Source organism: Hippocampus bargibanti, linkage group LG10 (genome assembly GCF_051943395.1).
Source record: "Hippocampus bargibanti isolate YZ-2025 linkage group LG10, ASM5194339v1, whole genome shotgun sequence".
NCBI lineage: Eukaryota > Metazoa > Chordata > Actinopteri > Syngnathiformes > Syngnathidae > Hippocampus > Hippocampus bargibanti.
This window is the reverse complement of record NC_142743.1, coordinates 3,610,330-3,635,743: the sequence shown is the minus strand read 5'-3', so window position 1 is coordinate 3,635,743 and position 25,414 is coordinate 3,610,330. Positions and strand designations below refer to the sequence as shown.

The 25,414-nt window shown below is 45.6% G+C and overlaps 1 protein-coding gene across 1 annotated transcript; it reads right to left on the bottom strand.

The window, feature by feature from the left end:
- Positions 1 to 68: 68 nt before the first annotated feature.
- gpr179 (G protein-coupled receptor 179) lies at positions 69 to 25,072 on the bottom strand. Its single transcript, XM_089005753.1, has 11 exons — positions 23,860 to 25,072; positions 22,036 to 22,144; positions 17,264 to 17,345; positions 12,793 to 13,004; positions 8,401 to 8,469; positions 7,913 to 8,022; positions 7,493 to 7,731; positions 6,298 to 6,436; positions 6,124 to 6,226; positions 5,913 to 6,053; positions 69 to 4,753 (listed from the first exon to the last, which is right to left on the bottom strand). Exons 1-11 carry the CDS (start codon positions 24,714 to 24,716, stop codon positions 1,232 to 1,234), a joined length of 5,583 nt encoding a protein of 1,860 aa, XP_088861879.1. The 5' UTR covers positions 24,717 to 25,072; the 3' UTR covers positions 69 to 1,231.
- Positions 25,073 to 25,414: the final 342 nt, after the last annotated feature.

The following is a 25,414-nucleotide window of genomic DNA, read 5'->3' as shown; positions in this document are numbered from 1 at the left end:
GAGGTGAAAAGTTCATCTTCCAAACCATTAAAATGAGACTAATCCGTTCCCTCGTCCCCATAAAACATCATTTTCTACGAAATATATACAGTAAAGTCTCGTTATATCGATATTCAAGGGAGTCCGAAAAAATATCGATATAACCGGGACTATCGATATATCCGACCCTGTTTGCATGTAATTTTCTCCGTGCGTGCATAGAAATAGTATCGATATAACCGGGACTATCGATATATCCGATATCGATATAACGAGACTTTACTGTATTTTGTTTATCCAAATCAACAGAAGTTTACAAACTTAATTGGTTCCCAGAAAGTGTGTGTAAGGCGAAAAGTTTGTCTGCCAAACATTTATTTACCATAAGAAACCATTCAAATGAGAATAATCCATTCCCAGGTCCCCATAAAACATCATTTTATACGCAATAAGCCTTGAAACTACACAAAATGTACCTTATTTTATGTACAATAAATGTGCTATGGTATTGTAATGAAAGAAATAGACTATACTGTTTCATAAATGCGTTTTATTGACCTTTGTGATGGTAGTTGTCAATGGATGACGAACTTCCAGGTTGCCTCTTGATGATATCCGAGTGAAGTTGCCGTGCTTTCTGGATGATAATACCCTCACTCACACTGTCCCCTGCTAGCCGCTTTTCATTAATCCAAATCAACAGAAGTTTTACTTTTGTGTCCTCTTCGGCTTAACGCTAGCCTGTGGTGGGGTCTTTTTCGGTCCCACAATAGCAAAAGTACTCCATTCGATAACAAACCACGTCCGCAAAGAAAGGGGGTGACGAAAACTAGTCCGCCAGCCACCGTGGTGCAGTTTGACCGTGTGGTTTGGTGTTTTTCCCCCGAAAACTAGACCGCCAGCTACCGTGGCGCTCCGTGTGGTTTGGTTCGTCCGCCGAAAACTAGTTCGTCTGACAAGATTATATGCTCGTGAATTTAATGTTCGTGAGGCGAAAAGTTCGTGACTTAAAGCGTTCGTAAGCCAAGGTATCACTGTATAATTTTTTTCTTCTCAAATGGATTCTTCGTGAGGATAAATCCTATTGCGGTTGCACTGCACGACACGGTGGAGCATACATAACCACAGTGGGACGTGAACCGAGGACCGATGGGAGTTGAAAGAAGGATGGTGAAGGTGGGGTTGCACAGGGTCAATGGTGTCGCGAAAAACCAAATAGTTATAGCGGTCATCTCGCCGTGGCGGTTTTGGGTCACAAGTCGGGAGGGAATATGAGCGCCTCTGCTGCGCATTCGGCATCGTCTTCTTCGTCCTCCTCTGGGATGTTCTCAGGGTCCCATGTAAAAACATCCGAATTGTTGTCGGTGAAGGATCCCGAGCCACTTGGGGCCATCTCCCAGGGACACAAGGCGTCACGGCGGCCCAGCGCCAAGCTGGCTTTCGCTTCGTCCGACGGCACCTCTACAGCCCGGTCATCAGAGGAGCTCGACGGTTGCCGGTGCGGCATCTCACCTGGACAACCCGGGGTACCCTGATCGCTCTGGTCTAGGATCCCGCTTGGTGCCCCTGCTTCCCATGGGCAAACGTGGGGGCGTGAGCTTTCTTGATTTTCGAGAACTGCGGTCTCTTCAGTTTCCCACGGGCAGACGCTCGCCAGAGAGCTGTCCTGCTTCTTGAGAACTTGAGCCGGTTTTCCCGCCACGCCAGTTTCAAGGCTCTCTCTCTCTTGCGAATCCTTGTGGTCGTCCATTTCCCACGGACAAATATCTCCTCTTGTGGAATCGTGCTCCTTTGCAGACATTTGGTCGTCGTTTTCCCATGGGCAAACACTTTGTCGAGAACTCTCCTGCTTCTTCAAGACCTCTGGTTCTCTAGTCTTGCGTGGACTGTTGTTTTTGCCACAACTGTCCTGCTTTCTCAGAGCCTTTGGTTTCTCTGTTTCCCAAGGACAAAGGTCTTCACGAGAGGAGTCCTGTTTTTTCAAGGCCTTTGGTTCTTCTGTCTCCCACGGACAAACATTTTCCCGTGAACTGTCTTGCTTTCTCATGACACTCGGCTCCTTGGTGTCCCACGGACAAACATCTCCACTTGTGAAATCTTGCCCATTTGCAGACATTTGGTCATTGGTTTCCCATGGACAAACACTTTGTCGAGAGCTGTCCTCGGTTTTCAGAGCCTTCATCCTGCTTGGACAAAAACTTTGTTGAGAACTCTCCTGCTTCTTCAGGACATCTGGTTCTCTAGTCTCCCGTGGACCGGTGTTTTTGCCACAACTGTCCTGATTTCTCAGAGCTTTTGGTTCCTCCGTTTCCCATGGACAAAGGTTTTCACGAGAGGAGTCCTGTTTTTTCAAGGCCTTCGGTTCTTCTGTCTCCCACGGACAAACGTTTTCCCGAGAACTGTCTTGCTTTCTCAGGACACTCAGCTCCTTGGTCTCCCATGGACAAACATCTCCGCTTGCATTGTCTTTCCTTATTGCAGAATGTTCTTGTTCCGTCTCCCACGGACAAACGCTTTCTCGAGAACTGTCCTGGTTCTTCAGGCTCTTTGGTTCTTTTGTTTCCCAAGGACAAACCTCTCCATGAGCGCCGTCCCGCCTCTGGGTGACATTCCAGGTCTCTACTCTAGCTCCTTGCAATGCCCCCGTTTTGACCATAGCAATGTCCTCACTTTCCCACGGACAGACTTTTGAACGGCCGCTATCTTGACTGGTGTTTTGGGGCCAATTCGAGAGCTCTGTTTTGGCGGACTCTGTGGTTTCAGTCTCCCAGGGGCAAATATTTCCTCTAATGCTTGGTGCCTCTCTTTGGGAATCCTGGGGCAAGATGTTTCTTTGTGGGGCCTTCAGTTTTTCCTGTTGGCCAGCATCCCTGGGACAGATATCGGCCTCGGTTGTAATTTGCAAAGGGGAGACCCTTTGTTCTGCTTCTCCGCCCTCCAGAAGACAAATATTCTCCATTTTTGGCAGGTTTGGGAAGTCCCACTCAAAACTTTCTTCTGTCTTGGCCATTCTCCACACCGGATGAAGAGCAGGAGATTCAGGTAGTTGGTCTTTTGACGCCCCGGGGAAGACGTCAGCCTTGGACGCTTCGTGCCGCCAGGGTACTTTGAGGGATCCCTTTGTCTGCACAGGATTTGGGTCCTCATACCTAGTCTCTGTTTCCCAAGGGCAAACGTCGGCATACTTGCTATCTTGCTTGATGACAGGTACGGGAGTTTCCGCCGCCTCCCAGGGACAAACGTCCGTGGATCTCTTGAGAGACAGTTGCGTCTTTGGCGCTCTGGTGTAGGAACGTTCCGGGAAATCTTGGGACTCCCAGGGACACACATCCGCCCGGCCGCTGTCCTGCCTCGTCACCGTCTCTTGCTGTTGAGATGCTTCCGTTTCCCACGGGCAAACGTCTGGCTTCAGGCTTTGCTGCTTCTTTGTCCCCTCTACGAGTCCTTCGCGTGGATCTGCGTTCGAGGCGATTTTCAATACCGGCGCTGGCATTCGTTTACTTCCTCTTCGGTGAGTTGACGGCGTTCTCGAGCTACAGGAGCTTATGCTGCTTCGTTTACTGCTCTGCCCGGACATGTATAGGTTTTCGTGTGTGCCGTCTTTTGGCGCATTGTCTCCATCTACCGGATAGACGGCCGACCTGACAATCACCAACCTTCTGGGACTCCTGTCAGATGAATCCCCGGAGGACAGTCTGATGGCGTTCTGCTTCACCAGGCACGGTTTCCCATCTGCGGTAGTCATGCTTCTCTTCTGCAGTGTCCTCTTCTCCATGCTCGGACGCCGACCGGACGTTGCCGACCTGGATGGCGCGGAGCCCCTTTCTTGGCTTTTTTGCTCGCCCTCTCGATGGAAGCTTTCATCCTTGCTTCGTTTGCCGGACGCTTCCACCGATGCCAGGGCGGATTTGACAGACAGCCACTTGGTAGTTGAGTTCCGGAAGGAAAATACTCGCTGGTCTTTGCTGGCTTTGGGTCTCGGAGATCCCGGTGCACTTGCTGAGACTGGCGGTTCAGGGCACTCGCCGTCCCCTTTGTCGAGCGACTGGTAGTTCTCCGCAGGCGGGAAATGTTCCCAGGGACAGACGAGAGCGACCGGCGAGGACGGACTTTGCAGTTCGTCCTCTTGGGAGTTGGCATAGGTGACCCGCTTCTGGCTCTTTTCGCCCGATTGTTCCTGCTCTACCTCCCAAGGACAAACCTCAGCTTTGTCAAAAGACCCCGACTGTAGCGCACTCCTGGTCTGCTCGCCAATGGAGAGGCTGGATCCGTTGTTTTGCAGGGAGTGAGTGGACGTGAGACTCCACGACTTGTGAAGCCTGGTGTGATCTGGAAGGTGCAAGAAATTGGTGTCGATAGTCAGATTTTGGGCGCTAACCGATTTGCAGACCGCCGGACGCATCTCAAAAGAGTCCGTCTCTGATCGTTGGGAAGATCTTTTCAAGACCTGGACCCTTGAGGAATCTCGCAAGGAAGAGTCTCTCTCCCGCATGAAATACTGATGGGACATGCGTAACGATGGTGATCTGGACTTTGTGGAACCCCTGACACTGAGGTTTTCTGGGGTTCTCCTGAAAGACCCGGAGTGATTCCTGCTCCGGAATGATCCCTCGCGACTGCACCGCCGGCTCAGTGGGATCTCGGCCAGACGCTTGATAATCGATCGACCCAAAGCGCATCGAGAACTTGGCTTCTTTGACAGATGAGGGTTGTTGGACATCATCTTTTTGGCTTTGTTGACTTCCAACTGGGCGTATAATCTCTTGAGCTCGTCCTGGTCAGGATGAGAAAGGGAGAGTGGGAAGGAAAATATGGATGAGAAGAAAAGTAAGATGGCCAAGGGCAACATTGGGTGGGGGAGTCCTGTTCATCAATGAGATTGGATTGGATTTGCCTTTATTTGTCTCGCAGTGGAGAAATTTACATTTCACAGCAGCAAAGTTATGAAAGGAATGAGATACAGTGATACATCAGTTTACCAACTTCATTGGTTCCCAGAAAGTGTGTGTAAGGTGAAACGTTTGTCTGTCAAACATTTATTTCCCATAGGAAACCATTCAAATGAGAATAATACGTTCCCAGGTCCCCATAAAACAATTTTCTGCTCAATAAGATTTAAAACTACACAAAATATATCTTATTTTATGTAATAAGATATGTAATGAAATAAACTGTACTGTATAATCAAATGGTTTTATTGACCTTTGTGATGGTCATTGATGTTGTTGCCTCTTGATGATATCCGAGTGAAGTTGCCGTGCTTTCTGGCCGATAATACCCTCACTCACACTGTTCCCTACTCGCTGCTTTTTGTTTGTTAATCCAAATCAACAGAAGTTTTTCGACCTCTTCCATTGCCTGAGACCGTTGCTTCGACAACACAGAAACACCCTTAGCCACGCGTAGCAATGGTCGACTTAGCGTACTGGTACTGGGACGCTAAGTCACACAAACGCACACCTCGTTGGTGTTTTTCCATGATCTCCTTCTGCTCGACCGTCATTATCTTTTGTGTCCTCTTCGGCCTAACACTAGCCTGTGGTGGGGTCTTTTTCGCTCCCATAATAGCAAAAGTACTCCACTCGATAACAAACCACGTCTGCACTCAAAGAAAGGAGGTGACGAAAAGTAGTCCGTCAGCCACCGTGGCGCTGTTCTACTGTGTGGTTTGGTGTTCACCCGCCGAAAACTTGTCTGCCAGCCACGGTGGCGCCATGTGGTTTGGTTCATGTGCCGAAAAATAGTTCGTTAACCAAAACTATATGCTCGCGAAATTTAATGTTCATGAGCTAAAGCGTACGTAAGCCGAGGTATCACTGTAATGACATTTTTGCTCTGCACACTTGGATATTTGGAGCGGTTTCGTTGAACTCAGACCATTTAGATTGCCTTTTGTGTCGTGTCGCAAAACCACAACTTTGTTCTCAATTTACCCGAAAGTCATCAGGGTCCACACTCCGCTCGCTCCACACCGAGCGAAAGCTGCTGTTGAGGTACGAACGCCGCAGGTCCACCTCGTCCTCGTACACCTCGGCGGCGATCTCCTCCCTGCCTGCTTTGCTCGTGTGCAAAAACTAATCGGACGGTGGAGGCAAACATGAGAGAACTTCAAGCCATCAAATGTCCTCCAAGGGGGCTCTTTACCTTCGGGATGAAGATCAGGCCGAGTGTCACAGTGACGGTCACGTGGGTGTGCCCGAAGGAGAGCAGCAGCATCCAGTCGGGATGCAGAGAAGGAAACGTAAACCTGTAGACGGCAGACCGGGTGAATTCCAAAACGGGTTCTCCGCCCGCTTCATCCGAGGAACGGCGCTTTACCGGCACAGATGGAACAAGGTGGAGAGGAGCAGCTCGTTGTGGATGGCGATGCCCATGTAGCGAGGCTCGTGGAAGGCTGAGGGAACCGGCCGGACGGCGGCCCACAGGGAACTGCCCCAGCACAGGAACAGAAGCTCGGCTGTTGGGAGCGCACTTACGTCAGTGACATTCAGGCGTTCAATCCAGGGTAAGGCTTTCAAGATGAGGAACGGTGGAAGCTCATGAAGGTTAGGAGACCGTTAAAGCCCTTCCAGTGAACTATGTGTGGATCTCGTCTGTGTAAGCTCCCAATTTTACAGGAGTGGTCCATCGATGAGAATGTTTCTGTACTTCTTTGAAGGTATCAGACGTTTTCACTTCTTATCCAAGAGGCTTCGTCAGCGAACTAAAAATTGCTGGTAGTTGTATCCTTACTGTCCAGACGTGGCGGTGCCAGCCTCTGCTATGGTAGGTCCCTGCTCTCAGGTTGAGGGGAGCAGAGGACTATTCCCTGAGGCTACACTGGTTACTTCTATTGTCCTGACTGATTACTTCTATTGTCCTGCCTGATTATGGGGTCGACGACTGGCCTGATTGCCCCATTTGCCCTGGTATCACCTCATCGGCATAACTAAGCTTATGTGGTCTAAGAAGTCTGTTGTAAGAACGATCCAAATTAAAACTCACCGCACCATGGCGATTTAGTGAAGGGTTTTGCTGTTTTATGAAAATAGCTTCTCTTACTCCCCTTTCGAACCATCTATTTTCTTTTGATTTTAACCTCATTGTCGTCAAATGAGTGGTTGCTAGCTTATAGGTGCATATGTACTGCCGATTGAGGCCCACTAGTATTATCCCTGCGACGTTGATAGTCTTTTTTTGGGGAATTTGTTTAGTCTCCCCAATTTATTGCTCTTTACAATTTTCATTCTTACAATGTATTGAATAAACGACATTACTTTGTTTTTCATTTGGCAGCCTATCTTTTGCATTCACTTATCTTTAAAGTGTTTATCGGTTTGGAATAAGTATGAATTTTGTGTTGCCAATGGACTCATAGTTTTTCAGAAGCCCCTGCGATGTAAGGTACTGCTTCTCCCCTCCTTTTAGTATCTTCAGAATTTTTGGAATTCTTTTCTTTTGACATTTATTTGTTAAAGGACCACTGAGGGTAACCACGTGTGGATCTGCTAGTGGCTAAAATCCACATCCTCACCAATGGCCATCATGTAGTCCCAGCGGTCCAAGTAGCAAAGGTCGAAACCTTGACCCCGCTTTGTGGCCGTGCTGACGATGACGGGAATGTTCCTGTCTCGGTTCTGGAGGACCCCTACAGTCCAGGCGCACAGGAACCAGCTTGCCGCCATCAACATGATGCCCAAAATCCTCAGCAGGTTTACGCTGGACATGTAGGGAACCCGGTGGGCTGTGCGTGACAGGAACGCCTTCAGAACCCTGCGGGGGAGGGTGGGTGGATGGGAGATTGCACTCGGCGGTTGATGGCTTTCTCGTCCAAAGGAGACGCCAAACCCAACCACAAGTCTCCCATGAAACTCTAAACCCGAGGTCCGAAACCTTCAAGGGAGTTCAGAATTGCTCCGGGACACATACACACACACACCACCGTTGATCTAACCTGTACATTTTGAGAGTGAGGGTCCCGTAGACAATGGAGAAACCCAACATGCGGACCCAGCGGAGCAAGATGCACCGGAAGGTGCTCGGCTTGAAGTACAAAATGAAGACCTGCGGGGCAGGAGCTGTCAAAATTGATCCGCTAAACCAGGGGGTCTCCAAAGTCGGTCCTCGAGGGCTGCTGTCCTGCCTGTTTTCCAGCTCTCTGAGGAGCAACACACCTGATTCAAATGATCAGCTCATCAGCCAGTTCTGAAGCAGCATCAAAATGGTCCTGATGATTTGAATCAGGTGCGTTGCTCCTCGGAGAGCTGGAAAACAGGCAGGACAGCGGTCCTCGAGGACCGACTTTGGAGACTCCTGCGCTAAACCATCCAACAATTACCTTCCAGCCACGCGAGATTAATAATTTAGAGTCCCGACTTTCAAAACCCAGCCAGATCCTTGCCGAAATCTGCATTTTGGTTTCTGTAGTTCGTGGTTTCTTACCGGGAAGTAGAGGAGCAGCGAGCCGAAGAGGATGACCTCCAGCAACAGTAAACCCGACGCGCGGATCCTCTGAGAAAGACGGAAAGCACACCTTAAAGGACAACCGACACCTCCCGACAAGTTGTGTCCATAATTTGTAAAATCACTTCAAATGACTTCTAATGACCACATTTTACAAAGATTCCACAGCATATACAGTGATACCTTGGTTTACAAACTTAATTAGTTTCCAGAAAGTGTGAGTAAGGCGAAAAGTGTCTTCCAAACAATCATTTCGCATAAGAAACCATTAAAATGAGAATAATCCGTTCTCAGGTCCCCATACAACATCATTTCTTACTAAATAAGCCTTAAAACTACACAAAATACAGTGATACCTCGTCTTACGAATGTAATTGTTTCCCAGAAAGTGTGTGTAAGGCAAAAAGTATGTCTTCCAAACATTAATTTCCCATAAGAAACCATTAAAATGAGAATAATCTGTTCCCAAGTCCCCATAAAACATAATTTTCGACTAAAACCTTAAAACGACACAAAATATACTTTATTTTATGTATGTGGATTCGCCCAGAAGGTTCCCAATGTGACATCATGAACATGGGGGCGGGACTTTCTGAATCTCTCCAGTTTTGAGCTCATTAGTGGCAGTTTTGGGCAACTTTAAATCATTTTTATTGGTGTTTTGCGTTTGACTAAAAATATCAGCCGGTGTGTTTTGGGTATTTTAGATGCTATAAAACGTTTTTCTGATGTCAGTTAAAAAACAAATAAATGTTGTCAATTGTCCTTTAAAGGACAACCGACACCTCCCGACAAGTTGTGTCCATAATTTGTAAAATCACTTCAAATGACTTCTAATGACCACATTTTACAAAGATTCCACAGCATATACAGTGATACCTTGGTTTACGAACTTAATTAGTTTCCAGAAAGTGTGAGTAAGGCGAAAAGTGTCTTCCAAACATTCATTTCCCATAAGAAACCATTAAAATGAGAATAATCCGTTCTCAGGTACCCATAAAACATTATTTCTTACTAAATAATCCTTAAAAATACACAAAATAGAGTGATACCTCGGCTTACGAATGTAATTGTTTCCCAGAAAGTGTGTGTAAGGCAAAAAGTATGTCGTCCAAACATTAATTTCCCATAAGAATCCATTAAAATGAGAATAATCTGTTCCCAAGTCCCCATAAAACATAAATTTCTACTAAAGCCTTAAAACTACACAAAATATACTTTATTTTATGTATGTGGATTCGCCCAGAAGGTTCCCAATGTGACATCATGAACATGGGGGCGGGACTTTCTGAATCTCCAGTTTTGAGCTCATTAGTGGCAGTTTTGGGCAACTTTAAATCATTTTTATTGGTGTTTTGCGTTTGACTAAAAATATCAGCCGGTGTGTTTTGGGTATTTTAGATGCTATAAAACGTTTTTCTGATGTCAATTAGGAAACAAATGTTGTCAATTGTCCTTTAAAGGACAACAGACACCTTCCGACAAGTTGTGTCCATAATTTGTAAAATCACTTCAAATGACTTCTAATGACCACATTTTACAAAGATTCCACAGCATATACAGTGATACTTTGGTTTACAAACTTAATTAGTTTCCAGAAAGTGTGAGTAAGGCGAAAAGTGTCTTCCAAACATTCATTTCCCATAAGAAACCATTAAAATGAAAATAATCCATTCTCAGGTCCCCATAAAACATCATTTCTTACTAAATAATCCTTAAAACTACACAAAATACAGTGATACCTCGGCTTATGAATGTAATTGTTTCCCAGAAAGTGTGTGTAAGGCAAAAAGTATGTCTTCCAAACATTAATTTCCCATAAGAAACCATTAAAATGAGAATAATCTGTTCCCAAGTCCCCATAAAACAATTTTCTACTAAAGCCTTAAAACTACACAAAATATACTTTATTTTATGTATTTGGATTCGCCCAGAAGGTTCCCAATGTGACATCATGAACATGGGGGCAGGACTTTCTGAATCTCCAGTTTTGAGCTCATTAGTGGCAGTTTTGGGCAACTTTAAATCATTTTTATTGGTGTTTTGCGTTTGACTAAAAATATCAGCCGGTGTGTTTTGGGTATTTTAGATGCTATAAAACGTTTTTCTGATGTCAATTAGGAAACAAATAAATGTTGTCAATTGTCCTTTAAAGGACAACAGACACCTTCCGATAAGTCGCATCCGTAATTTGTAAAATCACTTCAAATGACTTCTACTGACCACATTTTACAAATTTTCCACCGCATATACAGTGATACCTCAGCTTATCAACTTAATCGGTTCCCAGAAATTGTGTGTAAGGTGAAAGGTGTGTCTTCCAAACATTATTTCCCATAAGAAATCATTAAAATGAGAATAATCCGTTGCCAGGTCCCCATAAAACATACTTTTTGACTAAATAATCCTTAAAACTACACAAAATACAGTGATACCTCAGTTTACGAATTTAATTGCTTCCCAGAAAGTGTGTGTAAGGCGAAAAGTGTGTCTTCCAAACATTAATTTCCCATAAGAAACCATTAGAATGAGGATAATCTGTTCCCAGTTGCCCATAAAACAATGTTTGACTAAATAAGACTGAAAACTACACAAAATAGACCTTATTTTATGTATGTGGATTTGCCCAGAAGGTTCCCAATATGACATCACGAACATGGGGACGGGACTTTCTGAATCTCTCCAGTTTTGAGCTCAAAAGTGGCAGATTTGGCAACTTTAAATCATTTTTTATTGGTGTTTTGCGTTTGACTAAAAATATCAGCCTGCATGTTTTAGGTTTTTTAGATGCTATAAAACGTTTTTCTGATGTTAGGAAAAAAAATGGTGCCGGTTGTCCTTTGACAACCGAATGGTTGACGTCCCGTCGTCCGCCATTTGCAACCTGAGCCTTTGCTAGCAAGGCTGTTGAAGAGACTTGAGGACCTTCATTTATTACAGCGGTAGGGAACTTGGCTTCCACCAGAACCTGCTCAGTGGTCAAAAGTCGTGTGGTTCTTGATGCCAAGGAACTATGTTGATGTGAACCATTGCAGCATTTTGGTTTCAATGAACCGACTTGGGTCAGTAGAGCAGGAAAGTAGTGTGTGCCCCACCACTGTGTGGGGGTTCACCGCCTGTGTTTTCAACCAGTTTTAACGCCAAAACCTTGTTGGAAAACGGGCGTCGGCTTCACCCCAGAATAATATTAATACAGTGGGACCTTGGCTTACGAACTTAATTGGTTCCCAGACAGAGTATTTAAGACGAAAAGTGTGTATCCCAAAATTAATTTCCCATAGGAAACCATTAAAATGACAATAATCAGTTCCCCGGTCCCTATAAAACATAATTTTCTACTTTCTAATTTAAACCTAATCTAAGCCTTAAATCTACACAAAATATACCTTATTTTATGTATAATAAATGTGCTATTGTATTATAATTAAAGAAATAAACTGTACTGTACAATAAAGTCGTATTATTTACCTTTGTGATGGTTGTGAATGGCTTGATGGAATGGAGTGTCCTGTTTCCTCAGCAATAAACACTTGATGAGGAACGTTGGCTTCTTTCACCATCTTGAGGAATCATCCCTTGTAGATGCTTTCTCTGTGATAATTGCATCTAGTTCTTCATCAATTGTGATCTGTTTAGCTGGGTTGACAGCTTTTTGCATCAAGTGTACAGATGACTGGTGCGGGTTATTTGTGGAGCCTGATTGATGGGATATTTTAACTGTTGTCTATCCATTTTCTCACTATTCTCACACTTTTGTTTTTTTGTTTCAAGCTCTGTCACCTCCCTTTCGTGTGTGTTTTCTTACACTCTCTCTGTCTGCCTGTCTCTTTAACCCCCCACTGCTGGGTTCTTGACCAATCACGTGGCTTTAACCGAAGACGCCATTTTGTTTTTTGGAGAACGGCCTCACTCTCTGTCTGTAACCCCATCCCCAACTGCTGCGTTCTTGACCAATCACGTGGCTTTAACCGAAGACTAGGGGCGGGGAATTGAGGACAAAAACAGTGGACAGCGTTTGTATGTGCTCTCACTGAAAAACATTTCTAAATATTTTACTTTTATGGCTCTCTTAGTCAAAAAGTTTCCCGACCCCTGGCTTAGAGCCAGCCAGCTAGACAGCTAATAGCTAGCCAGCTAGCTAATGGATAGCTAATAAATAGCTAATAGCCAACAGCTAGCCAGCTAACAGCCAACCAGCTAGCTAATGGATAGCTAATAGCCAGATAGCCAACAGCTAGACAGCCTACAGCCAGCTAGACAGCTAATAGCTAGACAGCTAGCTAATTGGTTCCCAGAAAGTGTGTGTAAGGCGAAAAGTTTGTCTTCCAAACATTTATTTCCCATAAGAAACCATTTTCGGTGTGTAATTACCCTGCTCCTGCGATGTCGGTAGGCAGCCAGCATGCTGACAAAGACCAGTGCCATGAAGGTACCCTGGGCGGCCATGATGGTGGCCCTCAGTGGCCCGTCCTCCTGCACCCGGCAGGGGGCGCCGTCCCGGCATTGCCCGCAACCTGGCCAGCAGGGCACGCACACCGGCAAGGATGGGAAACAGGCGCCGTTGTCGCCGTCATCGCTGCCATCTGGGAGGAACCAAAACAAACGGGGGGAAAAAAACAACAGCCCAGCTTGATTGACGGGAGATGAAGACTCCTCGGACCGTACGGGCAAACGCCAGCCTCAAACCCGAATCCATTTTAAAACCCTAACTGAGGCCGGAAAGCATGGCCCGGTATTCGGACCGAAAAGTAGTTTGAGGCATTACCTCCAACTGTATCTACCGTGATACCTCCACTCACGAACTTAATTGGTTCCCAGAAAGTGTGTAAGGCGAAAAGTTTGTCTTCCAAACATTGTTTCCCATAAGAAACCATTAAAATGACAATAATCCGTTCCCAGGTCCCCACAAAACATACTTTTCAACTAAATAAGCCTTAAAACTACACAAAATACAGTGATACCTCGGCTCACGAACTTAATTGGTTCCCAGAAAGTGTGTGTAAGGCGAAAGTTTGTCTTCCAAGCATTTATTTCCCATAAGAAATCATTAAAATGAGAATAATCCGTTCCTAGGTCCCCATAAAAAATCATTTTCTAATAAATAAGCCTTAAAACTACACAAAATAGACCTTGTTTTATGTATAATAAATGTGCTATTGTATTGTAATGAAAGAAATAAACTCTACTGTGTAATCAAGTGGTTTTATTTACCTTTGTGATGGTAGTTGTTAATAGATGGTAGTAATGGTTGACTTAGCGTAATGGTACTTGGACAGCTAAGTCACACAAACGCACACCTCGTTGTGTTTTTCGATAATCTCCATCTTGCTGGACTGCCATTTTCTTTTGTGTCCTCTTCGGCTTAACACTAGCCTATGGTGGGGTCTCTTTCGCTCTGTCACATCTCGTCGCCGTCCTGAGCGCGCCCCGCCCCTCCCGTCACCTCCTCCGCTGCTCCCTGGAGACGGCCCCTCCCGTCATCTCTCACCTGGGCTCCCACAGCTGATTGTCATTCACTGATTGTGCCTTCTGACTATAAATGCCGATCGCACATTACCGTCTCTGTCGGAGAATTCCGGAAGCTGCCCTCGCGACTACCTTGCCGTCAGGTCTGCTATAGTTAGTCGCCGTCACTTACTTTCCCTTGTTTGTTACTTTGCATGCGTGTCTCAGTAAAGACTTTTGCTCCTGGAAATCTGTCTCGCCGTGTATTTCGGATCCAAACCTTCCCACCTTCGCCACTCGAGTCCTGCCTTTCAGCCTCAAGTGCGTGGCACGCTCCCATAATAGCAAAGGTACTCCACACGATAACAAACCACCAAAGAAAAGGTGGGACAAAAACTAGTCCTCCAGCCACCGCGGTGCTGTTCAACCGCGTGGTTTGTTGTTCATCCGCCGAAAACTAGTCCGCCAAACACCGTGGCGCTGTTCGACCGTGTGGTTTGGTTCGTCCGCCCAAAACTAGTTTGTCAGCCAAGACTACATGCTTGTGAATTTAATGTTCGTAAGGTGAAAAATTCATCAGCTAAAGCGTTCGTAAGCCGAGGTATCACTGTACAGGTAACATCCGACTTATGCCCGAGTTCCGTTCCGACCAAACGGTCGTAAGTCGAAATGGTCGTTAAGTCGAAATCCATTCCAAATTTTAAATAGAGACTGAGGCGAAATGACTTTGCACACTCCCCCCTCTGGTGCCATCACACGGTCGATTGATGTGCGAGAGTGAGATGCTAGCTGCCTGGCCAAAAGTGTCCTACGAGTTGCCGGCCTGCTAGCGCGTTGCGATGCCAGGCGTAGAATTTTTTTTTTAACTAGGGTCTGTAGGTCATATAATAATACTTATAATAATTATAATAATTATAATAATAATACATTTCATTTATAAACATCTTTCAAAACTCTCAAGGTCACTTTACAGTCACATGATAGGTTTTTCTGTTGGTGAGCAGCAGAAGCCACACGCGCCAGCATTCACTCAACCCGGAATAACTCAAATAGATAGACAGCTAGCTAGCTAATAGATAGCTAGCCAGCTAGCTAGGTTGCCATCCAGCCAGCTAGATAGCAAATAGATAGACAGCTAGCTAGCTAATAGATAGCTAGCCAGCTAGCTAGGTAGCCATCCAGCCAGCTAGATAGCAAATAGATAGTAAATAGCTAGCTAGCTACCACAACTTAGAAGTTCAGTGGAAATAGGTTTGTATTCCTATCTAACATTAGAATGTGGAACTGTCGCAGCTTGGAACCGACTGTCATGGTCATTAGTCGGGGTGGTCATCAGTCAAGCTGGTCGTAAATCGGATGTTACCTATATTGTAACTGGGATTTGATGGTATCTGTGGACTGCTTCACCCCGCCGGCCCTTATTCGCGGCCTTTCAACCCCAATTTCAAACTGTGTGAAACCCTCTGATAGAGCTGAGACAGAATACAAAGTTATCACATTTCAAAGTTTCATGCTGTTATATGCTTAGACAACATGTGTACACAATTGAAGCACAGACAACCTATGGTCAATCAGGTCAACAGACACAGCAAGTTAAACTGTCAGCTTCATCGAGGTGATCTGGCCTTGCACAGAATTTCGGACTTGGGATACTCCTTTATCACCGAAGTTATTTACGCATACCTGTCAATCCCCACGGCTCCATTCCCTTACAAACTGTCATATTTTCCCTTACAAAATACAAAATAATCTTACATCATATTTTTTCTTTCAAACGTGTTTATTTATGTAGTTCAACATGTTATATCGTACATGTTTTCCAGACTTCTACATTTTTGGCGTGACTCTGTATCAAAATGCGTCTTTAAATCATATAAACCGGACGCAGCTACTTTCACATCTTTGTACTAAATTCATCCTGTCTACTTGATAACTAATGTTAAGCAGATTCCTTACTTACAGACAGTGTATTGTCGGTGTTCAAATACCTGACATGTTTCGGCGACTACTATATAGCAACACCAGCTGAAAATGGCGCGTCACAGCAACATCCGTGACACTCTGACGAAGGCGGAAGTAGTCGCCGAAACATGTCAGGTATTTGAACACCGACAATACACTGTCTGTAAGTAAGGAATCTGCTTAACATTACTTTCACATCTTTTTTTGCAAGCAACACAATATGAATATTCCACACCTTTCTTCGCAGCTTGTAGTAATCCCTCGTATCGTCCTGACTTTCGCTTTGTTCACGTTTGTTCGGAATGATGCAATGGGAAATCCTCAGGCGGCAGACGCATGTGCACAGTAGCATCAAACCGCTCGCTTCGTTTACAACGAAAAAAAAACGATACCGAGAGAGGCTACCGCGGCGAACTCGTTTGACTTGATTGATTTGCCGTTTCATGATAGTCGGTGTATACCGGATGGTGCCCATAATTGACAAATGTGCGTTTTTCCGTACAGATTTTCTTGTACGTCGTACACGTCTTAAAATGCATAATGAACGTACTTAGTAAGGCAAAAACGTACAGTTTGACAGGTATGTTTACGACTTGAACATCCTGCACAGGAAGAGCTCATTAGCCAGGTTACAAATTTATTGGATTGGATTGGATATGCCTTTATTAGTCTCACAGTGGAGAAATTTACATTTCACAGCAGCAAAGTGATGAAAGGAATGAAAGTAGAAAAACAAAATACATGAGCTGCTGGAAAGGCAGCCACTCTCGCGGAGCCGTCTTGAAGTCAAAAAAAAAAAAAAAAAAACTAAATAACAGCTCATGCTCAGCTAATTATCAGCTCATGGAAAAGACGATGTTTTATTGCTTACGGCTATTGGGACTCAGAACGTTCCAGGGGCGTGGTATTCTAATCAAGAAAACTGTTTTGCTAATGTATCACTTAAATTTGCATATACTCTCAATAAATAGCTTGTCATGAATGACTGCGTTTCCCCTCCATAAGACAATCTTTCTAGTTCCGAGTCTTCATCTACAGCAGGAGTGTCAAAGTCATTTTTTGCCGCGGGCCACATTGTAGTTATGGTTTCCTCTCGAGGGCCGTTATGAATTTGGGGAACCCATTAGAATGTTTAAATCCCTTCAAATATTACATATAGAGCACACAGCAAATTAATGAATAACTTGTTTTCAAATGTGAAGTCAAGAATAATGACTTTTATTGTGGTTGACATCCAAAAATATGACATTTTGGCTCAGATTTTAGCAATCATCATGGAATTTAACAAGTTTGATTTGCTTTCGCGGGCCGAAAAAAATGATGTGGCGGGCCGGATTTGGCCCGCGGGCCTTGACTTTGACATCTGTGATCTACAGTGTCTGACTGTCATATCTCTGACACCCTCATGCGTGATTTTTCGCTGAGCCCGTCGTACCTGCGTCCGGGTTGTAGTATCCGTCTTTGCAGCGGCAGCAGTACTGACCCAGCCGGAAGCCTCGCCCGCTGATCGGCACACACTGGTGGAGCAATGGGGGGGGGGGTGTGACACATGAATATGAATAAATGGACGATAATAATAATAATAATAATAATAATAATAATAATAATAATAATAATAATAATACATTTCATTTTCAAAACTCTCAAGGTCACTTTACAGTCACAGGATCAGTTTTTCTGTGGGTGAACAGCGGCAGCCACACGCGCTAGCGTTCGCTCAACCTGGAAGGAAGTAACTCAAATAATAATAATAATACATTTTATTTTAAGTGCCTTTCAAAGCTCTCAAGGACACTTTCCAGTCACAAAGAAGCATACGTACTATAATAAATAAAATACAATCACAAATAGATAACAATAAATAAAATACAATTATAAATAGAAACAAGAGATAGAGCTACACAGAAAACGCAATATTAAACAGGCGGGTTTTGAGGTGGTATTTCAAGGTGGGGAGAGAATCGATGTTACCAATGTTGGGAGGAAGTGAGTTTCAGAGTTTGGGGGCAGAGCAGCTGAAAGCTCTGTCCCCCATTGTGCTGAGACGGGCAGGTGGGGGGGGGGGGCACACAGACGTGGAGGGAGGAAGAGGATCTGAGGGAATGAGAGGGACTATAAATGTATAAAGAAGAAATAGATAGAAAGCTAGCAAGCTAGTCAATAGATAGCTAGTAGCTAGCCAGCTAGATAGCTAACCAGCCAGCCCCTCCCTCCTTTCCCTCCTGTCCCTGATTCTAATTATACTCACAGAGCTGAGAAACTACAAGCTACACTTTTTTTGAGGGGGGGGGGGGGGGGGTTCAAGATGAACATAATCGCAATAGACGAGGCCTTAGTTTTGTTTCTCGCGGTATCGCGGGCTAAATAGATACAGTGAGACCTCAACTTACGAACGCCTTATAATACGAACTTTTCATCATACGAACGTCAAATTTATGAATATTAAGCCTCATAATAAGAACTATTTTCATCTCACGCACTTCGGTGGAAGTGTGTATACATAAATACATAATCTTCTGCGGAAGAACACGAAAGCACACGACCTTCGGCTCTGGCGGAGTGATCTTCGGCAACCGAACAGCGCTCCAGCCGACGCTACTTTGCACACACCCTCTCATTGAATGCACACGTCCATCGCCTCCTTGCAGCTTTTTGCTTATACTTTTACGAATACGGCACCGAAAAAACCCACCACAGGCTCGTTTTCAGCCCAAGAAGACACAAAATAAAATCCCCGTCGCTGACAAGAAGGAGATAATTGCAAAACACGAACGACGTGTGCGTTTGTGTGATTTAGCGACAGAGCGCGGCTATGCTAAGTCCACCATCGCTACCATCCTTCGCAACAAAGAAGCTATCAAAGGTGCGTCTGTTGCAAAAGGTGTTTCCGTGCTCTCAAAGCGACGGTCTCGGGCATTCGAAGAAGTTGAAAAACTTCTGTTAATTTGGATTCACGAAAAGCAGCTATCCGGCGACAGCGTGAGTAAAGCTATTTTATGCGAGAAAGCACGGCTAATTCACGCCGATATCACCATGCGCCAACCTGGAAGTTCGGCGCTTATTGAAGATTTTAAAGCCAGTAACGGATGGTTCCAGAACATCTGAGGGCGAGGAGGAGAAGGCAATGTTGGCAAAGTGGAATGATGCGCAGGCTTTTACCCAACAGTTCCATCCAGAAAAGACTGTGGCTATGACAATCATCAACATGATGAACGATAATGTGATGCCTCAGCCTCGTAACACCTTACAAGTCAGAAAGCAACAGGTGTCAATTAAGAGGTTTTTAATCAGCAAAAATGAGAAGGAGTCTCCAAAGAAGCAAAGAGAAGCCACACCAGAGGTTAAGTTACCAACAGTCCTTATGGAAGGTGACTCTCCTTCCATAAGCCATCAATGACCATCAAAAAGGTAAATACAGCTTTATTTTACAGCACAGTTTATTTCTTTAATTACAGTCCTCATGTAATGTGCCTCTCTTTCCAAACAGCAAGTCCCTTTGACCTTCGACCTCCAACGCCATTCCGTCAAGTCATCAATGACAATGATATGGAAAAAAAGTGACTTTATGATACAATGCAGTGTATTTCTTTAATTACAATACCATAGCATATATTTTATGGAAACCCGGGAACGGATCATTCCCATTTTAATGGTTTCCTATGGGAATTTTTTTTTCGAGATACACACTTTTCACCTTACACACTCTGTCTGGGAACCAATTAAGTTCGTAAATTGAGGTCTCACTGTACCTAGATACCTCTAGGTCACGGTGACGCACGACTGGCTCACTTCCTCAACTTGTTGCGCAGCTTCCGCTAAAAAGGGAACATTCGATAGGACGGAGGTGGCGTCTCACAGATGTAGCTGGACGCGCACGCACGCACCAACGCGTGTGTTATTTGGAATTGTGCGTTAATCTACGTTAAAAGCTAAATGGATGTATAAAACCGGCGCTGAGTGTTTTATCCGCCCCCCTCGCTCAACCGCGAACACACATAGTATAGTCCTGAAACCCCCCCACTACCACCTCCACCCTCACTGAACATGGATTACATTATTATATAATTAAACTCTGTTTTTTTTTACGTCAACAGGCCACCGTTTTACGCGCTGTACTATGTTTGCGCAAAACTAGTTAGCTAAATTTAGCTATCGTGTTTGTTGAGTTTGAAGCAAAAATAAAATCGGATGTGTTTTACAAGGCAAGCCTTTGCTGGGTGCTTGAAACAAGAAGCTAAACTTGCTCAAATTGCAACCAGTTTAGCATTGACAGTACTACCGAAATAGAAACCGTAAAAACAAACTGTAGAGCATCTACAGCTATTGTGGCTAACACACCCAGGTTGGAAAGGTGCTTTCGGATTGGGTTTTTTTTTCCCTCCTCCTGCTTTCAGACCTCTGCCAGGGAAAGAAAGTGTGTCAGAGGGCTGGATTAGCACCATAATCCCTCAATCTGCATCTGCAACGTCTATCTTTAAATAGATCGCCGTCAAAAGACTCACCGCTGGAGTTCTGAATGGATCCAACCGAGGTTCCAATCATTTGGCCCTTTTCAAATTCAAGTACAGTGATACCTCAGCTCACTAACTTAATTGGTTGCCAGAAAGTGTATGTAAGGCAAAAAAATTGTCTTCCTAACATTTATTTCCCATTAAAAAACCATTAAAATGAGAATAATCCGTTCCCAGGTCCGGATAAAATATAATTTTCTACTAAATAAGCCTTAAAACGACACAAAATACAGTGATGCCTCAGTTTACAAACTTAATTGGTTCCAAGAAAGTGTGTGTAAGGCGAAAAGTGTGTCTTCCAAACATTAATTTCCCATAAGAAACCATTAAAATGAGAATAATCCGTTCCCAGGTCCCCATAAAATATAATTTTCTACTAAATAAGCCTGAAAACGACACAAAATATACATTATTTTATGTATAATAAATGTGATATTGTATTGTAATTTAATAAATAAACGGTACTGTCTAACAAAGTCGTTTTATTGACCTTTGTGATGGTCGTTGATGTAGTTGCCTCTTGATATCTGAGTGAAGTTGCCATGCTTTCTCTGCGATAATACCCTCATTCACACTGTCCCTTGCTAGCTGATTGTCGTTAATCCAAATCAACAGGAATTTTTCAACCTCTTCTGTTGCCTAAAACCGTTGCTTAGACAACACAGAAACACCATTAATAGCTTCCTTGTTCTTAAGGATGGTAGCAATGGTCGACTTAGCATACTGGTACTGGGACGCTACGTCACACAAACGCAGACCTCTGTGTTTTTCGATGATCTCCTTCTGCTCGACCGTCCTTTTCTTTTGTGTCTTCTTCGGTTTAACACTCGCCTCTGGTGGGTTCTTTTTCGGTCCCATAATAGCAAAAGTATTTCACTCAATAACAAACCACGTCTGCACTCAAAGAAAACTCGTCCGCCAGCCACCGTGGTGTTGTTCAACTGTGTGGTTTGGTGTTCAACCGCCGAAAACTAGTCCGCCAGCCAAGACCATATGCTCACGAATGTAATGTTCGTGAGGTGAAAAGTTCGTGAGCTAATTCGTTCGTAAACTGAGGTATCACTGTACAGGTAACATCCGATTTACGACCAAGGTCCGTTCCGACCAAATGGTCGTAAGTCAAAATGGTCGTAAGATGAGGTATCACTGTAGTTTCAACCACGACTACCACCAATGACTCTCCAAAATACCACTTCCCATCTCGTGTGTCGCTCGAACACACTGTTGCGGATAAGTGTCCTATTAGCACGAGGCAGTCGAGGTGTGGTTGTCTCAAGAGCACTTGGAAACAGTCATTGGTACCTCTGTCATATCTGGGCCGGATGACTGTCTTGCACTTGACTTTAGAACTAGGCAAACGCTCCGTGAGGCGTCTCCAGTTGCTCCCGAACGCCACCACTCGCCTCTTGACTGGTACTCGTAAGAGGGAGCACAGTAACTACTACTCTGAGACGCCTTTTAGAGTTCCGAAGATCCGATGATTTGTTTTCTAATCTTAAAACAGCCTCGTTTCTTCAGCCGTCATCTGTACTTCTTATAGTACAGAGGACTAAGAACTAGAAACCTTTTCCTCAATGGACCACTCCTCCACGACTGAGAGCATATGCAGACGTATCACCGCAGTCTGAGAAGCAATTTGCCACGAGTACACAGTAGTCAAGGACCAGTAGCAAGACAGTCACAGGACTTTGTTTACCTCCATGCTGGTGCGGTTGCACTGGTGCGTGTCAGCAAACCATCCGTCCTCTGTGGTGCACTGGTCCACATCCATGTCCTGGATGTCCACGTCCACGCGGATCACACCCCTACGAGCGTGGTCACACACAAACGTCACCGAAAAATATCAGTTCTTTGTCAGATGTAACTAGCGAACGCAGGTTGACAATACGAGCGGCCTTCTAGATCCCTGCGTTACTCTCTGTTCCATTTGGTACAGTGATACCTTGGCTTACGAACTAAATTGGTTCCCAGACAGTGTAAGGCGAAAAGTGTGTATCCCAAAAATTAATTTCCCATAGGAAACCATTAAAATGAGAACAATCCGTTCCCAGGTGCCAATAAAACATAATTTTCTATTTTCTAATTTTCTAAGCCTTAAATCTACACAAAATATACCTTATTTTATGTATAATAAATGTGATATTGTGTTATAATTAAATAACTAAACTGCACTGTATAATAAAGTCGTTTCATTTACCTTTGTGATGGTCGGAGTGGCCGGTTTCATCAGCATTAAACACTTGATGAGGAACGTAGCCTTCTTCTTTCACCATCTTGAGGAATGATCCCTTGTAGGTGCTTTCTCTGCGATAATTTTACCTTCTTCCTCATCATTTGTGTTCTGTTTAGCTGGATTGATAGCTTTTAGCATCGAGTGTACAGATGGCTTGTGCGTGTTATTTGTGGAGCCTGATTGATGGGATATTTTAACCTTGCAGTCTACACTCTGCCTTTGAACTATCAAACGAGTCCAAATTTAACTGTGTTCTATCCATTTTCTTACTATCTCTGTCGTCTGCCTGTCTCTTTAATGTTTAAAACACCTCCCCCCACTGCTGCGTTCTTGACCATTCATGTGGCTTTAACCGAAGACTGGGGGCGGGGAATAGAGGACGAAAATGAGTTGCTGCCATTTTCTTGTGAGGAGAACGGGCTCGTTCGCAAACGACACATCACTCATTGTGGTGCTGTGTACAGTGAACCCTCATTTATTGCGGGAGATACATTCCGCATACATTGAAATCCGCGGCGGCCCGGTAGTCGAGTGGTTAGCACACCGGCTTCACAGTGCCGATGTTGCCGGTTCGTGTCCCGGTCCGGCCTCCCTGTGTGGAGTTTACATGTTCTCCCCGGACCCACGTGGGTTTTCTCCGGGTCCTCCGGTTTCTTCCCACACTCCAAAAACATGCATCGCAGGCAGATTGACCCCTCCAAATTGTCCCTAGGTGTGAGTGTGAGAGTGACTGTTGTATGTCTTTGTGTGCCCTGCGATTGGCTGGCAACCAATTCAGGGTGTCCCCCGCCTCGTGCCCGAAGACAGCTGAGATAGGCTCCAGCAACCCCCGCGACCCTAATGAGGAATAAGCGGTACGGAAAATGGATGGATGGATGGATGGAGGTGAAATCCGCGAAGTACAATGTGGTCAGCATTTTTTTTTAATTTATATATATATTTTTTATTTTACAATGCAAAACTGTACATACTGCAGAATGAAACAAAAAAGAACATTGTTATCGGTAGTTGTTGACACTCTTTCTTTTTTTTGTCTTTCTTATTTTGAAGAATAGAGCAGAAGCCAGTGTGTTTGATTTTATTCTGCCTTGTTTGCAGTGGTGTTTGCAGTATTGTTTCTTTAACTTTGTTTGTTAGCACATTTGCCATGTCATTAATAAAAAATAAATAAAGTTTTTTTCCCCTGAAAAAAAAGGTAACATTTTCATGAATTTTTACGTTCGTAAACCGAAACGTTTGTAAGCCAAGGGGTTCGTAAACCGAGGTATGACTGTATTTGGTACTGACCTGAACTCAGGGCTGAGGTCGGGCTTGAGGCCATAAAAAGCGGCCGACAAGGTGAGCATCCACCTGGGCACGAAGCGCCCGTCTTTGCAGTCCAGGTACGGCGCGGGGCCGGGCCTGACGCCGCTCCCGTTGCTCACGTAGCTGTCGCCCTGACCCCATTTGGGGGTCTCCAAAGTGCTCAGGTCGTTGAGCAGGACCCTTTTGGTGAGAGCAGGTGGCTGGGTGGCGTCGGGAAACTTGAAGCGCCTGAACCAGCCGTCGTCCGGGGCTGGCGCCGGCGGGTGCAGGCGGCCCCACGTCTTGGAGAAGTCCTGGAGGAGGACGCTGGGCGCCCCCGTCGGGGGGCCGCGGCTGGCCCGCAGCACCAGTTGGGGGACGTCGCCGGTCGGATCGCAGTCCAAGGTGAGCAGCGCCCGACGGATGGGCCCTCCGGCCTCCAGCAGGGCTCGGACCAGGGCGTGGTACCACTCCATGTCTTCGGGAACGGAGCTCTCGCGCAGGTCGCTGGCCTGGAAGATCATGTTGAGGAAGTTGGCCGTGTTGGCCAGAGTGTCCAAGGTCGGTCGCAGGGCGGCCCGCGTGGTGCCGGGGAGCGGGCCCGGCGCTCCGGGAAGGCCGTAGGCCCGAGAGCAGCGCGCCGCCCCCGCCGCCGCCGGGTCCCCCGTGTACAGGAAGCTCTCCACCGCCGACCAGTCGTCCTGCGGTGGAGCTTCCGAGGTCGCGCCCCCCGGGGAGTCCAGGGAGGCGCCCGAAGGTTCGGGCGAGCTAACGTCCAACCAATGGCTGACGTTCCTCGCCTCGGCCGTCCCCTGACCTCCGGCGAGCGACGGCAGTAGCATCAGAACCAGTGCAAACATTCTACAGACTTCCCCGGAGAGCACGAGACCAGATCGACGCGGATCAGATGATCCCCCAAGCTTGGAAGAACATCTGCTGCGCCAACAGCCGGAATGGACTCTGGCTGCGCAACCTCATAGTCAACCCCGGTGAGCTCAACACCGCTTCCTGCGCTTCTCTTTTCCGATGGATCACTGTCGAGGAACGCCAAACCGCTTCTCTGCTTATATGTCTCAGAGGTAAGATGGAGGAAGCGCCAACTTTCTTCTTCTCCACCTCTTCTCGTCCACGGATGCATCAGCAGGACCAGAGCAGGAACCTGCAGCGAGCTTGTTCTTCTTCAGCTAGCTTGTTCTTCTTCTACTCTGATTGTGTTTTTGTGTCTCGCCACCAACAGAGGAGGACCTGTCCTATGCCGCTCATTTGCAGGACTGTGGCTCCACAAGAGTTTTTTGTGAGGACATCTGGTGTGTGTGTGTGTGTGTGTGTGTGTGTGTGTGTGTGTGTGTGTGTGTGTGTGTGTGTGTGTGTGTGTGTGTGTGTGTGTGTGTGTGAGAGAGAGAGAGAGAGAGAAACCAGGGTTAAGCCGTCCATCATTTGGGATTAACGCATCCGACCAAAAGACTCGCCGGATGCGCTTTTACTGCACCCGCACCCGCACCCACACAGACATTAGTTCCCAAGTGTGCATACATGGCAACTACTGAGTGTGATGAAG